General features: G+C 30.1%; 1 protein-coding gene across 1 annotated transcript in view; it reads left to right on the top strand.

Annotated features, from left to right (window-relative positions):
* Cse1 (chromosome segregation 1) overlaps nt 1-19,312 on the top strand; it is a 120,352-nt gene extending 101,040 nt beyond the window's left edge. Inside the window, exons 19-21 of the mRNA XM_075374972.1 lie at nt 1,087-1,233; nt 10,629-10,789; nt 18,983-19,312. Coding sequence (XP_075231087.1) covers nt 1,087-1,233; nt 10,629-10,789; nt 18,983-19,140 — 466 coding nt within the window. The 3' untranslated portion in view covers nt 19,141-19,312. The remainder of the gene's footprint in view (nt 1-1,086; nt 1,234-10,628; nt 10,790-18,982) is intronic.
* Nucleotides 19,313-19,691: the final 379 nt, after the last annotated feature.

The following is a 19,691-nucleotide window of genomic DNA, read 5'->3' as shown; positions in this document are numbered from 1 at the left end:
ATTGTGGTGATACAACTCGTTCCTTCACCACGAAAATGCACCTGCATACTCAGCCTTTTCAATTCGTCAGTTTTGTGCCAAAAATAAGATGACTGTCCTCCCTACTTGACAGACCTAGCTCCTTGCAGTTTTTTCTTATTTACAGAATTAAAATTAGTGATGAAAGAATGCTGTTTTAAGACTATTGATGACATTTCAGAAAATTTGTTGCCGACCTTTAAAGGCCATTTCAAATGAAGCTATCGAGAACTGTTTCACATAGTGGAAACACCACTGGGAAAAGTGTATGAATAGGGGAGGGGAGTACTTTGAAGGGGTCAAGGACCAGTAATCTGTAAAATTAATAATAAAAATTAAAAGAATAAAGTTTGGTTATTTTCTGAACAGACCTTGTATTTAGGAGATTGGAAATCCCACAAGCACTCTCAGTACAGTTCTACAAATTTCATTATTTAATACAAATAACATTATTTGGTCCATATTCTTTTTATAAAGAGATATTTTAAAAATAAGCATAATTGGAAGTTTATTTAAATAAAAACATTTACATGAAAAATTTATTTTATAAATAACTCATTAATTTAATATAGAGGGATGAACATTCACTCACCAAGTAGCACATGCTAAATAAAGTTGTGGCTGTGCCTGAATAGAACAAACTCAACAAATCATGGAAAGGGGTGTGCACAACTCGCAGCTATTTTCCTTCCATTTCCTGCTGAGCCAAGTACTCTAATATAGTTTTAAGTTGTACTCTTGACTCCTTGGGAAAAAGAAAGAAGTTTAATTAGCATTGCTGGTTACTATATTGTGATGAATGGAAATTTTTAATAAAAAAAAAAAATGAGAGAAGAAAAATTTCTGTCAGCAATATAAGTCTTGTTCAATTGGTTTATCAGTATTACTCATTCTCACTGAGAAAAACATACTATGTGAACTCGAAACTGAAATTGACTGTAGAATTTCTCATTGTTGACAGTACTTTATGTGCCATTCAGGTTGTAAGGGAGGGATGAAACAAATTGTGTATATAAGTATTAAATGCCAAGTGTTAATAAACATAATGAATCCCGTTTTATTTTGCAGGATGTTTGGTATGGTTCTGGAACGTTTAATGATACCAGATGTGCAGAAGATTACTGGAGCTGTTGAAGTTAAAGTTGCAGCAGTTGGTATTACAAAATTGCTTTGTGAAGCTCCAGAATTAGTGGATGGACCATATTCTCATTTTTGGTAATTTCTATAATGTTATTATTTATTTAACTGAATTTTTACATTTTTTTCAAAATTACTATAGTATATATATATATATATATATATATATATAAAACAACAACTTAATCACCAAACACCGAATAACAATAGTCGGCTCAGCAGGATCTTGATTCATCATTTGGTACATAATTCTACATTTATGTGAACAAATAACAAAACCAAAAAAGAGATAAAAACCCAAAAATTTAGAAATCATAAACCTTATCAACCACAAAATTTTGTAACAATACAACTTCACTGCCATACTGAAATGATGTGTTTTTATTGGCACAGTGGTCAGTGTATTGATGAATTACTTGAATTTTCAGAAAGTTTTATATATACAAAGTTTGTAAATAAAGTAATGAAACTAGTTCAGAAAAACTTTTTATTTACAATCCAATTATACATGGACTCAGTCACCTTCAAAATAGTTCCCTTTGAAGCCACGCAACACTTCAAACGGTTTTCCCACTCTTCATAGTAATGTTGGAACTCAGAAATCAGAATATCCTTCAGATGGTTGGATACATTTTTTTTTTTTTTAATGTTTTCAACTGTTCCAAAATGGTGTCCTTTGAGGTGTTTTTTAAACTCTGGGACAGGAAAAAGTCAGCAGGGACTCAAGTCAGGTGAATAAGGTGGTTGAGGAACTACAGGAATGTTTTTCTTTGTAAAAAAACTCTTAATTGAGAGTGCAGTGTAACAAGGTGCATTGTCATGATGCAGAATCATGAATCAGATCAAAACCATGCTAATTTGTTTCTTCGATAGTAATGGCATTGTCCATAAGGAGTTTTTACCTACAGGACAGACTAAATCAATATAGTTACAGAGAAATTCTTGAAAGACTGCGGAAAAGAGTAGCCCGCATGAGACCAGCCATCAAAGACAGCTGGATGCTGCATCATGACAATGCAAAGCATACAAAATATATATACAAAAAACTATATATTACTAAATGTAGTAGTAGGAAATACTAAGTATCAATTATTATAGTAAGATTATTAAAATTTAACGTGCCGATTTCTGTGGTGTAGTGGTAGCATTTTGGCCTTTCATTCAGGAATGTCGGATAAAATCTTTTTGAATTCCAGTCAGGCATGGCAGTTTTCCTACTACAAAATTCCATTTCCATGTTTAGTTTTTTCCCAAGTACAAGCTTTCAAAGCTTAGTAAATTAATTCACCAAGCAAAAAAAAAAAATATATATATAAAAAAGTATTGTTTGAGCCATTGATAAGAGAGTTACAGGTGATAAACTCTGAGCTGATAAACAGGTGAATATGCAAAGTGTAACTATCTTATTGCCTATTTTATGGAAATCTTTAAATTTGTGTAGAGTATATTTTGTTTTAAATATTTACCGGTGAAATTTTCATTTCAGCACCATCATGTAGACTACACTTGTCTATAAAAAAAATATGTTTATTTTGTTATATCATTCTATAAGGTTGTCTTACAGTATTTCTTTACTAATTTCAAATCTACAAACCTATATTGATTGGAGGGCATGGTATTTTAATTACACAAATTTAAAAGAATTATATAGCTTAATAGTATGATATTATCTTACCTGATATCTGGTTTTCTTTAGTTTTTCCTTTTTAGAATGACCCTTTTCAGTCTCCAGCAGTTATTGGAAAGCACAGGCTCCACTTTTCCTGGTAGAATGCTTCCATTTTTGATGTGTTGAAAGCATTCTCCATGCTCATCACTTACATAACCAAGATGAAAAAAGTCCAAATGCAACATGAGTATTTTTAGACATACTGCATCTCAGTTTTTTATAATTTTCAAGGAGTTCATTCACAAATTCTGTATAGTTATCAGCTTTCTTTTTGCCCACGAATGATTAAAAATATTTTGAAATGATGGCCCTTGCTGCATACTCAGATTCATTCAAAGTCCGAATTGAATCCTTTATTAACGTACACATTGTGATTCAATAAATATTCCTTCTTGGATTTTTGCTTCACTGTTCCTGGGAAACTTGCTCTTATGGTAAAGAAATCTTTGCTATTATGATCCACTATTTTCACATAAGTTTTCATCAAACCAAGTTTTATGTGTAATGTTAGATGCTTCACATTCTTTGCATTCACAAGAGCTTGATAAATAACATTTTTCTGCCGAGCTGTGAGTGCTGTTTTCAGACAATAAAATTTTAATAATAGTGGTTTTTTTCTGTCCCCTTTTTTTCTACTTACATAAGTAACAATAATATTTGGTATAGCCGAGCTGCAGTCATAATAAAATCACCTTTAGGTCTACATAGATATGTGCCAAGAATACCTTTCATACTCAGTAATTTATCAAATTTCATCATCAGTAAAAATATCATATTGTCATAGGTTTTCTTCATTTGTATTGTATAAATAAGAGGAAGTGATGGTTTTTACATTTCCATTGAGAAGGAGGACGGCTTTCAAACTCGTTTTACAGGAATCTATAAACAATTTCTATCACACAGAAGGGTCATTCCATGTCAATTCAACCATACTGTTTCACCCATCATCTCAGATTTTGATGAAACTTAGCTTGATTGTTCTGCCTATAGAGGTAAATAACCACACCAAATTTCAACTCTCTATCTCATGTTATGACTATTCAAAGTTTTGATGTTTTTCATGTTTTGCTAGTCGGATGTCGCAAGACAAAAACTGTCTGTAAGTATAAAGTAATTTGTCATTTGCTTATTTTCTATCCAATCATGAAATTTACAAGCTTTGCTCTCTAAACTATGGGGATTCTAGAGAAAAGTGTAACGTTCTTCTAAGCATAACATTTTTGGCAGAAAAAAATCTTTTTTTTTCATCTCTAAGATTTTAAAAAACGAAAACATGGTTTAGCGTTAAACTCAATATCTCAAGAAGGGAAAGAGATAATCACAAATTTTTTTTTATTTTAAATAATCTTTTTGAAATAGGCTATAATATAAATAAATAAAATGTTGGGTGTCTTCATTCCTTTATATAGTTTTTTAAACTAAATGTAAACATTTTTAATCTTTAAGCGAAGCCATTGTATGGTTCCTGTGATCCCCTTGGGTGTTGATTTCTGTCCCACAGGAAATAATTTTTGTTGTAAAAAAACTTTTTTATTTCTGACAACTAGAAGTTTATAACAGTTTATAATATTAATAAATTATTACATGATTTAACAATTTCAATAATAGAATAAAATTTACCATCAAAATTGAAAATAATAAAACATTACACTTTCTTGTTTTGATTACAATAATGATGTAAAACTTTCTATATTTAAAAAAGAAACTATTATACAAAATAAAAACCCATCATCAACATACAGAGAAGAATTTCAAGTGAATAGACATGGACAAATTTAAATTTGAAAATCCTTTTGACATATTTATATTGAAAAATGTGTAGTCCCTCCAGTTATTGACATACTCGTAAATCTGAAAACTTATCAAATTTATTTCAGTTAGTATTTCACTTTATGTGGGTCCATTTTCTGTCTAAAGCACTTAAAAGATTTTTGACATTACTTTTTGAATAGAATTCATACACTCCATTGAGAATTTGTTTGTTCTTCTAGTCAAGGTGTGTGGAGACTCAACAACTACAAGGATGTGAGGAATTGGCACTGGACAGGTATCATCTCATGTTGGTCAGTAGAATGATGGTGGTGGTCCTGCAGGATGTAAAAACTTAAACTGTAACATCACCTTTACTCACTTCAGTTATTATTCCAAAGTAACAGAGATTGTCATATGTGCAAGCAATGTAACGATAGGGAAACAAGACTTCTTCTTTCACATTTGCTGTCACTTCTTTTCTTAATTTATAAATGAGATGAGCTTCTCATCACTGCTGATCCTTCTCACTTCAAAAGACCCAGAACAATCTTTTGGCCTAAAGTTATGGAAACTTCTAAAAGTGTTTTTAGGTCTTCAAAATGTTCTTCAAACTTAGAATGGATCAGATTTACAGAATAATTGGAAATGAAATTAAAGTTAACTTTTGCGATGTTTAATTTACAAAACTGAAAGAAGTCATCTGGAGTTAATATTTGACTCTGAAGAAGCCTGTGGAGACTTTCTTTTCGTGCCAGTTGTTTTACAGTACCTCCAGTCCCATCACATTTTGTTTTTCCTTGGCTTGTAGCAAAGAATGACCATTGAGCTTTAACATGGAATTATTTTTATGGAGACAAAGGTTCATTAAATTAAACTTGGTCTTGTATTGTGCTGCATAACCGTCACTATAATAGTGAATTTCTGTAATGTTTGTAAAGTTTTCCTTGACGAATTCTGATAGCTTTTCTTGTATTTTGTACACCATACAAACGTCATGTATCAAGTCATCTGATAAGATTCAGTGTGATGAAACTATGTTTTCACAAACACATATTCTTAAGTTTATAACAGGATGTACTGTAGAAGAGTCTGAAGTCCAGAGGTACCCCTGAGCCTCATTCTGGAAAGTAAAAGAGTAGTTCTCACTAAAATCCATTGAAATAACAGCAACATTTGAAGCAGTGGAATCTTTAACGCTTTTAAAAAATTTTGATTGGCTTTTTGCAATATATGAGTTTGTAACTGGTTTTTCTAGTTTGGTAGCGAGTTCATCAATAAATTCATCAACTTTTGCATTACATGTGATCATTTGTGTCCTGCCTATTGAAATCCATTGTTTATCAAAGGATAAACAATGGATTGAATTGGATAAACAAAGAGGAGAGAATTGGACTTTTCCAATTCTGTCCTCTTTATCAGAGTCACCAAACTTTGTTTGTAGAAAGTATGTTAAATTATCTTTAGAGGGGCAGTTGTTTCAGTGTCTGAGCATGCATTCACGATTAGGATTTTCACATAGCAGTAGATTTATGAGCTCTTTATATCCCTTTTCAAGTTGTGCTGCATGAATGAGCAGTTTGATTCTGGTGAATGGTGGAAACGTAGACTGAGTGGGTTCTTGTGGCACCTGCTAAAACACCATTTGGGTTGAAGCATGCATAATTTTGATAAACCTGCTTTGACTTAAGGATATTCAGATAAAATTTGACTATATTTCATTTAGATTGCTCAAAATTAACTGTTTCTTCTCATAAACTTACATTTCTCCCTAAACTTATGTCTTTCATACTGGGTAAAACCCTTGACTATTCATCACTTTGATAAAAATTTACAACCAGCGTTATGACCTCAGGCTTTAGTTTCTTCCCTCTTCTTGGTTCAGGTTCAGCAAGAAAACCTTTTACTTTGATTAGACTTTGGGCTTGCCGAAAAAAGTAATCAGACTTGAAAAGTATCTGTAATCTTTTTTTCGACCAGTTCAGAGACGCTGGGATTTTTAATAGCTGAACTTTCTTCTTTGACATCAGTTGTGGTAGTAGTTGTTTTTTTATGTTTTCTACTAGCAAGTCCATATCAGCAGCATTTTGTTCTAAACATCATTGTCATCATTTAGCTGTAAGTCTTCTTCATCACTACCATGATTAGCTGGAGTGTAAATACATTTTATGACAACATAAACAATTTTTCTCCTGGTTCTATTTTAAGCCCTTGCTTGACACATACCTTGCTCTGTTGTAGACTTACCACTCTTAAAGTTTTTTTTTTAATAAGTTTCTTGTGCCTTTTGTAAGGATCACAAGTTTTTTGTGAGAATTCATACTTTTTTAAAAATAAACTCTTATGGTGAAGGCAAACTAGTATGATGAAGTTCAGTTCTTAGCTTAAGTATATTGAGTTCTCCTCAGACAATTCACTTGCATTTTCTATTGCTTTTTGGATGACATAACTTATTTTGTAACATTCTCTCTGTTTTACTATCTCTACACTGCACTTATCTTCAATTTCAAATTAAAATTAAATAGCAAGTTCAAATTTCTTATAGCTGGTAATTTAATACAAATGTTCTAGCAAATATCCTTTAATTGTTATTGAGAATTTCTTTTAAAATGATTAGCCTAGTTTCAAAATCAACCACATCCAAAAATTTTTGATATTGACTTTTTAGTATATGGCTTAATTTAGTGTCACACAATATATGCAGTAAAACAAGATTTGTGCTTCTACACCAGCTGTATCACAAGAAAACTGCTTGATGTGTCAGCCACATCCTCAAATAATGCAATATAAATATTTGACAAATTGTTATTTTTAAATCTATTTGAAGCTGTGTACTAATAATTTATCATAAATGTTGTGTGTTTTTGTTTTAAATAAAAGTAAATTATTTTGTAGTCGTAAATCAACTTTTTTGTTTCAAAATCAGCCAAATCCCAAATTCTGTTTCAAAATCAGTCACATCCAAGCAAAATATTGAGTCTTCTGCTAAATGTAAATAGTTAACAAAATAAAATTTTAGCTATGAAAATGTTACTGCTACCAGTTTTTTTTTTGTCCTGAAAAATTTAATGAAATGGATGTGGCTGATTTTGAAACTAGGCTACTCAAATATATTACAAAAAAATTTCAATTACTTAAAGTTTACTAGTATTAATAGTCCATAAAAGTAAAGAAAAACACACAAAAACCACTTTACACTCACGCACAGAATTAATACATAAAATCATAAGCAGTATACACCATGCTCTTTCCTCAGGAAGCATAAGTAACAGACTGACCAAGCAAGCAAAGAATAACGTGTCTGATGATATTCCTTCCAGACATGTGTCTCCTGCTGCTACTTGCAGCTTTCTTGTTTATGAACTCAATTAAGAATCATAATCAAATAATTACTTATTGGTCTAAAAATAGTACAAGTGGCAGTTTAATAATTGATGTAGATCCTACTGTGGCTCATTGAGTAATTTTAAAAACTTTTACATTTAACTTAAAAAACTATACCAAGGAGAATGAAAACCCCAAAAATGTCATTTATTCATATTATAGCCCATTTCATAAGGATTATTTAGGGAAAAAAAATTTGTGATTAACCTTTTCCCTTCTTGAAATATTGAGTTGAACACTAAACCATGTTTTCGTTTTTAAAAATCTTAGAGATGCAAAAATAAGATTTTTTCTGTCAAAATCGTTGCACTTTGAAGAATTTTATATTTTTCTCTAGAATCCCTGTACTTTAGCGAGCAAAACTTGAAAATTTCACAACGATTAGATGAAAAATTATTTTATATTTACAGACTCTTTTTGTCTTAGAACATCCAACTAGCAAAACATGAAAAACCTCAAAACTTTGAATGGGCATAGCATGATAAAGAAGTGAAATAGAGAGTTGAAATTTGGTGTGGTTACTTACCTGTATAGGTAGAACAGACAAGCTAAGTTTAATCAAAATATGAGATGGTGGTTGAGAAAATTGTTTGTTGTGGTTGAATTGACATGGAACAACCCAGAATTGTGATGCTGTCCTAGTAAATCCAGTAAAGAATTTACATCAGTGACGTACACTATTATCTTGTAAGGAGAGCAAGTGCTGAAATTCTTGCAACCTAACAGAAGAACCATATTTTAATGCCACTTCTGACTAGATTTCAGACCTTTGAAATGAACAGGTTTGAATTTACTTGTGATGCTTTGATATTTGTGATATAAAATAACAGTTTGTCGAGTGGACCTTTTTCTCTCTTCATACTGTAGAAACAGCAAAATGCAAATATACGGCTTTCCACTTAGCCAGCTGCTTAGTAAAGTTGCACAAGAATTACATTAGATACGAGGAACCCAAAACACTTGTCCAGATCTCCTATTGTACACCCAAAATAGAGTTTGTATGATTTTTTAACCAAAGGAATAATATTTCTTCTTTGAGATTTATAAGTTCATTTACCAAACACACAGTAAAATTTGTTAGAATGATTTATACAACTACAAGGTATGTAAATTGCTAAAAATACGCAAAAAAAAACAGTAAGCTTTTGTATAAAAAAAAATATAGAAAAAACTAGACCAAACTCGTGATACTATTTGCATGAAAGCCAGAACAGAACTGATTCTCTGGTCTGGGTCTACAATAAAATATTGATTGAAATGACTGTATTAATTTTGATGTCATTAATAAAGGCTATTAAATTAAATCAAGTTACTGTGATTAATTTATTTTCTGGAAGTTATAATATACATGTATAAAGTTTTAATAAACTGTACTGATATTCTAAAATGTAATATGATCTTAGTCATTCTAGTCACTCCTTCAAATTATTCCACTCAGAGACATTTATAATTTCTTCAGACATTTATATTTCATTATTGAATTTAATTTTTAAAAGTTTTTACTCCTATTAGAGAGAATAAATCATTTTAATTTTTTACAACTGACAGTTGCAAAAAAATATGATGTCCTTAGGAAAATTGTGTGATCGTATTTGGATTCAGTATCTTAGTAACAAAACTCTTCTGGATCAGATTTATTAGAAACAAGATTACATAAAATAAAATGGCATATATTACTCAAAAATAATCTGATTTATTAGTGTCTAAATTTTCATTGTTCCTATTCAGATACATGTAGTAGTTAGTCTGTATGAAGCAGAGAAGTATTTATTTTTTCATGAAAATATTTTTGGAGATTCATCAGTTAGTTTGCATGAGCCTCCAAAAATCTACAATCCCTTGCCCACCTTTCTTTCTGGACAAATGGAAGCATTGAGTACTATTGTTCGGGTGGTGTATGCGAAAACAGATGAAAGATAATGCACATTAATCTGTTTAGTCTTCCTAGTTCAGTTCTTGTCCATTTGACAATCTCGAAGTTATAATTCACCAACAGATTACCAAATGTGTTAACAGCTCAGACTTCATGACGGCTGAATGATATGATACAGAGCTATACTGTGAAAAACTACCTTTTTCACAGTATAGCTTTGTATCAGAGCAATCAACAAGCTATACAAGTATTTTTACAGATATACACTTCAGACTCAGTGAATACAGATGTTTTCCCGCATTGAATGTGTTAAGAGAGTTAAATATGAAAAAGAAGGAAAATATTATAGTTATTCAAAAGAATTATCAGCTTTAGTTTTAATATTAAATTTTTTATAGGAAAAGTTAATGAGATGAAGCATGAATTAATATTGTTAATTTTTTTTTAGTAGTATTAAAGTTGACAGCAATTAATCCTTACACATGAGACATGCTACACATTACATGATGAGATGTACATAACATTACTGAGGTCTGGTCATAGTATAGGCTCAAGACAAACTTAATCCTCAACAAGACTTGTTAATTAAACCTGAATTTTATTATTCTAGAAAAATATTATTCAAAATTGATTTAAGGTACCTTTACCTTGACTTGAATCTGATCTTTGTAGCACCAATGCTCATTAATTACAATGTACTGCTTAATTTATGAAGCCATATCTAATACGTATCAACATTTTAATTTTTATAAGTCCTTATATTATGACATTATTTGATTTTCCTTTTTTCGTTTCTAGGACACCTTTGTTGAAAGTTTTAATTAATTTATTTGAACAACCTGAAGATAATTCAACACATCCAGAAGACCACTTTATTGAAGTAGATGATACACCTGGGTATGAAGTTGCTTTCTCACAACTTACATTTGCCAGTAAGGCAGCTCATGATCCTTTACAAGGTAAAATTTTATATTGTTTAAATTTTTTTCTTAGATAATTCTCACCATTGAAAGGATTGAAATATGTTGTCTAAATGCTAAGCTGAGATTATTTTTTATACTCAAAGAATGAGTGCATTACAGAATTGTATGAATGTATTCCATTGTTGAAAGTTTTTCTACACGTTATCTAGTCTTTATATTGGTAAATTCAAAGTTTAGACCCATTATTTACTGACTTCATGTTCTTTATGAAGAGATTTTAATATGTTCACCCCCTTGCACTGAAATTTTCTTTTTTTACATTTTAGTTCAAATAATCTTAACAATACAAAGTATGAGGTCATTCAATAATTAAAGACAAACAGTAACAGCAAAAAAAATCTTTTCAGTAGAATGATTAAAACTGTCTGGCATTGAAATTGGCACCTCCAATGTAGAAAATATCAGCTGTTTAAAAAAAATTTCCGTTATTATAATCTCTTTATTCCGTGTACTGTGGAAGAACTAAATGCTATGATAAAATTTTTATTTTCTGAAGGTGTGAAACCAGCCTAAATTCACATAAAAGTTAAAACAGTATGGTAAAAAAAGTATTAACCATGCAGATTTTTATAACGGGATTGAACAGATTAAATTGTAAATTGGATAGAACAAGTGTCAACAATTTTCATAACAGAAGACTGTTCGAAGTTTCAACTGGCACTTTGCAAAATCACATTAATTATCTTATTCACAAGGATAAGCACATAAAAATTTAGGAAATTGCTGAAATTTAAAGTTATTTAAAGTTACCCTGTCTGTTTAATTATTCATGATAAGCTGAATTACTACAAAATTAATTCCAGGTGGGTTCTGAGACATTTGACTCAAAATCATAGATACCCAAATTCACATTTGTACTGAAACTTAAATAGTGATTTTAGCAGAAGGTAATTTTAGGCTGCATAATAACTTGTGGTGAAACTCAGATTCATTATTTTGAGCAGGAATCTAAAGATTAGAGTATGGAATGAAAATATCTGAGACTCCTCGTTAGGAAAAAATTCAAAACCTACATGTCAGCCAATAAAGTGTTGCTAATAGTGTTTTGGAACTATAAAGACCCAATTTATGGCGATTATTTGGAAGAACTATGTACAGTCAGTAATAAGTAGTTGTAATATCCTAGAAAATAATGTGAAATCTGCAGTTAGAAGGAAACATTCTATTTCTCTCAGAAGACATAATTCGTCTACATGATAATGCCTGACCCCATACTACTCAAAAGACAAGGGAAGCTATTTAAAATTTGGGTTGGGAGGCATTGCTACATCCAGTTTACAATACCGGACTCTCACCATCAGTTTTTTTTGTATGGTCCTCTTGTAGGATTTTTACATAGAACAAAGTTTGACAACAATAACAAAGTCATGAGTGCGATAGATGTTTGGCCCATACATCAAGGTGAATAGTCCTTTACCTTAACTACTGGAATAAGAAAGCTCAAAAGAAGATGGAAAAATGTTTGTAAATGCAGCTAGTGTCATTAAATAAACAATAATGTTTCTACAGTCATTGGTCTGTAATTATTAAACGAGCCTCATACATAATCTTTTTGTGAAAAAAGTTATTAATCAAGAAATTATATGCCTGCTCCTGGCATAGTTAACACAGTGCAAAAATTAATTTTTCAATCTTTATTTTGCAGTAACTGCTGTTGCTAAAGTGTTTATTCTTCTGCTGTAATTTTTTTTTTAACACAATATGTAATATATTATCTACAGACTAATTTGATGTTATTCTTTTTCTTTTCTTTAAGTATAAAAAGCAAACAAATAATTAAAATTTTAGAATTGGATTTTTCATACATAATAGTACATTTGGAGTAAATATTTAAAAATTTAGATTTGCATCTTGTAATTACAAATTGTGTATTTTTATACATGACTATATTTATATAATACCTATTTACTGAATCGTTGAACATTTTTTTTTTTTACTCTGTAATAATATAATTTTAAACTATCAATAAATCTTGTTTTTATTTTTAAAAAAAATATGTCTATACATACATATATATACATGAATTGTAAAACTTTTTACATATGTAAAATTATGACGTCAAGGCATAAATCAAATTAAAATTTCAAAAATTGAAAGTAAAATCAAATAAAAATAATTTTAAGTAAAGCATTTATGCAAGTTGTCCATTTAACTGAACTTACATTACTATACTGATTGAAATATATTAAATTATACATCACTATCAAAATAAATGGTGGTGCCGTCTACTGCAGCTTTCAAAATACTGTGATTCTCATGTCCTGTCTGAAGGTTGATCATATTAAATTTATTTTTATGTTTATATATTATATATATATATATATATATATATATATATAATCTTTCTAAGATGTCTAATCTCTTACTATTTGTATTCATATTATATTTTTTAATTTCCAATATTTTTTAATTTGTCATAATATCAGATATTGTATGTTTATTCTTAATCAGATGATCAGACATTAGAGAAACCCAATAATGAAAGTGACAGTAATAAAAATTGCTTTTAATGTTGCATGGGTACATACCGTCTGTGAGGCAACATATATTTTTTCACCAAGTTAGTAATTTTACCTCACATTTACCCATAAACTGAACATTCCATACTTGAATATAGGAATACAAAGGTGAAAGTGGATTGAGTAAAGTTTTTAGAAGTATAAAACTTTATTCTTTTTTGGGACAAAATGTATTTTGAAATTACAAAACCTCTCATGAACTCTTCTTTTTTAAGGTACTAATCAGTCTTGATTGTATGTAATTTACAAATCTTATAAATATCATCTAATAAAAAAATTATTATAATCTGTCTTTAGCTCTATAAATTAAAGTAAGAACACAGCCTAAATTAATAATACCTTCACTTAGGACTTGGCTTAGCTAGAAAACAGCCTCCAAAAACATCAGAGAAATGAAAAACAATCATCTTTTTAAAGTGAAAATAAATGTGCCTTTGCTTCTTGTAAACTAGTAAGTATATACATATTATATATAGGTAACATTTAAAAGAGAGCATCAAAAATACTAAAATAAATCATATTAAAGTACAAGAATAGTAAAAATTATCAAAGAACAAGATCAGTAATCTTGTAAAATTGTCTATGTAAATAAACTTGAGACTGCAAATATAATCGGTAAGAAATCGTAAGTTTTATTTTCTTTCAATCATTTCAATATTTTTATTAGTACAGTCAGTGCATGTTTTTCTGGAACATTGTAGGCAAATAGTGTACCACAGCTGACGCATTTATACTGTGCCCCTCTACTTAGTTAGGATCACATTTTTCATAAGTTTTCTTTGATGGTAGCACATCTGACATTTCTTCAGTGTGAGGCTCTGGCTCTGGTGGCACATTGAAACTTCATTGATGATACCTTTTATGCCAATTTTTATTGTAAATTCTAATCGCCTCCTCCGTAAATGTGGATCCAGCATTTCAATGAACTTGAATCTTCACAGCAGTGGGTTTTTGTGAAGGTAGGGCACGTGAGCATTCGAAGAAGCTATCACAAATTCAGAAGAACATAGTCAGTGCCCATCTCAGAACCTACACTGTGAAGAGTAAGTTGAGCACTTTTTATCAAGGCAGTCTACCCCGTCTTTAGTTCTACTGTAGAGCATAGTTATTGATGGTTTTTGGGTGTCCTCATCAATCTCTTTGTCATGGTGCATTGTAGATGTCAAAATCACGTTCCTATTTTACTTAGGAACGTATGAAACAAGGGTCATTTTGTGTGAAACCAAATAAAGAACTTTGTACCGGTTTTCTGTTTGATGCCTGAAATTCTGGTGGAATTTCCCTTTTGTTTTTTTTAAAGAACCAGTAAGGGTGAGACCTCTCTTCACTAATTCTAGACCCAATTCAACTGATTAGATTCAACATTAAAAATTGTCAGCAGTAACGTTTCTTCCACTTCTGACGATTGGCTTCACAAGTCATATAGCAAATTGTGATGGGACTTTGAGTTCTCATTCAGAGGGAGTTTGTTCCATTCCATCAGTCCTTTTTCTTTGATAAATGTAGCTATTATTAAAATATGAACTCCTTGCATCAGTGGGCACCTGAACCTTTATGCCATATTTAGACGGTTTACTCGACATATAAACCTTGAAAGAGCAATGGCCTCTAAAAGGGACTAACATTTCATCTATTCAAGTCGTACTACTGAAGCTCATAGCGGATTTACAATTATTGACAAAGCATTCAAAAATAAATGAAATTGGTGCAGTTTTGTTGTCCTGCATTCCTTCTTGCCTGATTTCAGAGATGTCAAACCACAGGGCTGCAAGAATTTTGAATTTTTTTCTAGTCATGATGGATCTAAATATCAGTCGCCCTGAAGTTGTAAAAGCAAAAAGGATTCAATATCTTCCATGGAGCCTTTATAAATTGTTAACAAGATTGCTGCCATGAAAGCATTTATCTCATGCAAATCAGTTGGTCTGTACTTAAAGAGGGTTTTTTTTTCATTTCATTTTCTATAGTTTTCAGTCCTCTCAGGCTTAGCATTTATTTTCCTGCAAGCCTCCTCCAATTTCTTGCTCATCCATTTTAATATTTCATCGAATATTTGTTGGTCTGTTAGGAGATGCCAAAGCTGCTTTGGAGACGGATTTTTTGTAAGTGCTTTTGACAAATTCACAAGACCAGGAAGACCTCTGATTATATTTTCACGAGACTCTCTTAGTCGCTGATTGGGTTCTGCAGAATGCCATTCGAAATCATTCATCCCAAGATATGTTAAGGTATTTCCAAAGAAATATCTGCCTCTTCTACAGCTCTACTTGCTTCCTCATTTGTATAGAATTGAGGAAGTGAATATTCATGGACTTCATGACAGTCATAATCACCATCACTGCTCCTGCATTCGTCACTATCTTCTGAAGATTCAAAGTAGTCTGCATCGCTATTGTCAGTCTTCCGTCAGATCATTTTCACCTTCAATTTCATCATCAGTGCCCGAGCTGTTCTTCTCTCTGCCTTCACCTCTTCTAGATAAAATTTAATTTTCCATATACTCATCCTTGAACAAAAAGGTTTCTCACTTTATTATCAAAACCCGGGTCGTCAGTTCGATAAACTACATTACTGCAACTAGATTGAGAATGCACTATATGTTTTTACCTGAACAAGGAAAATAAAAAAAGGATATATTATACAAGAATGATAAACTGCAGTAAATACAAAATACGTTAACATAAACCAAAAATAAGAGAAAAATTAAAATAAAAGTGGCGTGATGTCATCTTGGTACACACTGTCTCACAGACACCCAAATCAGCTGCCAGAAAGCTACACAGGGTCAGCGACAGCACTCCTACCGAGGCGACCCCTCTCTCCAGACAATGCTGCTATAAATAGAACCAAAATAACACTTACCTTACCTCCCTCTTGGAACATTGAGTCCCATTGGTGTTGAGGGGCGAGGTAGGAGATAAGAGATAGTGAGGGATACATCTCACAGACATGTTTACATATCTCACGTTAATTGAAATGAGTGTTGCTATCCGTTGCAGTTTTTATAAGACACTTTTTTTCTCAAACACTGTCTGATGGTTTATTAAACTGAAATTTTGTTTATATTTATATATGTAATATTTTTTTAATATATTTAATTTTATGTCATCTTTATTAATTTCTAATATTTCTAAATTTGTGATCAGAAATTTGAATAAAAAAATGTTAAATTCAAATTTGTTGTGATCACAAATTTCTAAATTTGTATATCGGAAATATAATTTTTTTTTTTGTTTATTAGACGGTCTGCCATATTAGATAAACCTAATTTATTATTTTTATAATTTCTATAATGTTCAAGAAATCAAGTTTTAAAGGATCTATTTGTGTGTTGTGTATAAAGTTTATCACAATCAATACATTTAATTTTATAAGCTCCACACAGATTGTTTATTTTATTATATTTTTGTTTTTTAAATATTTTATTATGAGGTTATTAGGTTTGTATTTTGATTTAAACTTTTCTTGTAAATTTTAGTAATGTTTTCAATCATATTATTAGTGTGTAAGGTATATATTAGTTGTAAGGTGGTTATTTTGATATGTGTTCTGATAGTTTTTTTAATAAATATTATTAATTAAAGTAGTATCGTATCCATTTTCAACCACTATGTGTTTTATGATGTTTATTTCATTATTTAATTTTTTGTTATATGTGTATTTGATTGCTCTATTAATCATAACTTTTAAGAGACCAGAGGTAATTTGATTTTTTATGAATTGTTATATTATGAGATGTAGGTTTTCACTGATGTTCCAATTTGGTTGTCGTTTATATTTACATTTGATTGATTAGCATTCTGTTATTTATTTCAAATGTGAATTTGAAATTTTCATTACAAGAATTTAACTTGTTTGATATTATTAGATTTCATTGTTTATTACTGGGTTATATATAATGTGAATATTATCAACATACCATATCCATATTAAAACTTATCTGTATGAGAAATGCCATACACTAATTTACTCTCAAAGTCCTGTAAATATATTTCTGATGCCATACACTAATTTACTCTCAAAGTCCTGTAAATATATTTCTGATAATTGCAGATAGTGGGAATCCCATAGGCAAGGTATTTTGTTATTATAATATTTTTTATAGTAGTGATGATACTTTTAATAAATTTTGGATCTTGGTTATTTTTATAGTATGGTCTCTAAAGGTATACTGGGATACATGTTAAACTATTTAAGCTACGATATATTTAAGCTATTTCATTTATTTACTAATTAGTAAATAATTTTTTTATATTTGTAAATAAATTAAATAGCTTAAACTTAAGTAAAGTTGCTAGAATAGTTAGACAAGTAACATGTATGCTTCTGGAAGAAATGGGCATGGAAAGTGCAATAACTTATTAATATGAAACACAAAAATTCTTCCTATTATAATTATCAGAAGAAAAAATTTTTATTGAAAAAATTCATTATCTTTAAAATCAGTGTAGGAAACTTAAACACTTTGCTTTTTAAAATAAACAAAAATAGATACAAATAGTTTTACAGATGCTTTTAAAAATGTATTCTTGTTTGCTGAGAATCAACTCCCATTTTCACTCATATCAACTTATAAGTACTTATATTAAGTACTTATAAGTACTTATTATAAGTACTTATATTTACAAATCTAATCTATCAAATATTTGATTAAGTAATATTTCTTTAGTAATATATATTTATCAATATTATTGTTGTGTAGCCTGTCTGACAATCTCCATGGCGGTTTACTAGCATCTCTGTCTCTCATCCATAGGTTTGGGGTTTGAGTCCCAGTCATTCATGGCATTTTTCACATGCTACAAAATTCATTATCATCCATTCATCAATAACTAAATAACTATTTTAGGTGTTTGTCTGTTGTGCTGTATAAGTAAAAAATAAAAATAAAAATTAAAAAAAATAAAATTTATAAAGAACATTAAGTATATCAGCATTCAAAATAAATCACATAATTTGGAGTACCTCCTTTCCTTGGCAGTATGTATACAACTTTGTTTTTTTAAAAAACCTGAAAAATTTTCCATCCACCTACGAGTAAATTTGCACCCCTTAAGTAACTATCAAGCAACTTAGGGCATTAAAACTTTAAGTTCAGAGTACAGGATGTTATTATTTTTTAGAAAGGTGTCCCATATATTATTAATACCAAATTTAGCAATTGTAACTCTTGTCTTCCAAGTGTGTTCTTAAACCAACCTTACTGAAAATCCCTCTGAGATATTTATATTTATTCAATCACGTTCTCATTGGTGATGATATGCTTATCATTTTAGTACAATTTTTTTTCTAATTTTCTACCTTTTCTGAAGACAACTATTTTTGACATTGCCAAGTTTAGTATTAGACACCATCATCTAACACAATACTCCTTCAGTTTGTTTATCATTTGTTGTAAAATATTAGGATAATCTGCTAGGAACACTATTGTCAGCATGTACTCATAAATAAAATTATTTCCTAATTGTGAACCCCCTAAATATAGCCGTAAAGTCATTTAAGAACAAAATAAATTATGACAACCGAAAATTCTGTTTTTAAATGTTCAGATAACCCTCCATTTATCCATGTAGTAGTATTTGTGCTTTTAGATAAATAAATTAAAATTATTAACCAATTTTAATGTAATATTTTATTGATTTTTATTTAGCTGTGACTGATCCGAGACTTCATTTAGCCCAGTCATTGTCAAAACTTTCAACAGCATGCCCTGGCCGACTTAATCCTTTGCTTGATAATGGATTGACACAAGATGATAGGAATCATTTGAAAAAATATTTAGCTGCAGCTAATGTACAAATAAATTAAATATGGAATTCTGCTGTCTTTCATGCAAGTTATTTTGGTACTTTGTACCATTTATTTTTAAAGTCTCCTTCGTCATTTAGTCGTACAACTTGATAATAATTATTTACATTATTATGTTTATAACATTTATATTTATTTTTAAATAAATTGTTGAATATTTTTTTTAACAATATTTTTGTCTTTTTCTTTTATCTTCAACTGCAACCTTGGTATGACAATAGGTGTCTCCCTAGAGCTAGCAGACAAGCTAATCTGTAAGCTCACAGATTCTGTAAGTATTCATAGATTTTATAATGTAATTAGTATACATTATACTTTTACTATGAGTTAAACTAAAAGAAATTTAACATTTTTTACAGAAGTAGTTAAAATTTTTTGTTGAAAATCAGCATTTTAAAACTGCCTAACATTAGAAATGCTCAATTATCTCTGTGTTCAATGGAATCTGTAATCACAGGGATGTGACTTGAGAATTTTTTTGTGAAATTTCAAACGAATTCAAGGGTTACTTTTTTATTTTAGTGGTGTGGCACAAAAAAGGGTGTTAATGT

The sequence above is a fragment of the Lycorma delicatula genome, chromosome 1, assembly GCF_047948215.1.
Source record: "Lycorma delicatula isolate Av1 chromosome 1, ASM4794821v1, whole genome shotgun sequence".
NCBI classification, from domain to species: Eukaryota; Metazoa; Arthropoda; class Insecta; order Hemiptera; family Fulgoridae; genus Lycorma; species Lycorma delicatula.
Note: the sequence above shows the minus strand (reverse complement) of the source record. Positions and strands in the feature narration are given on the sequence as shown.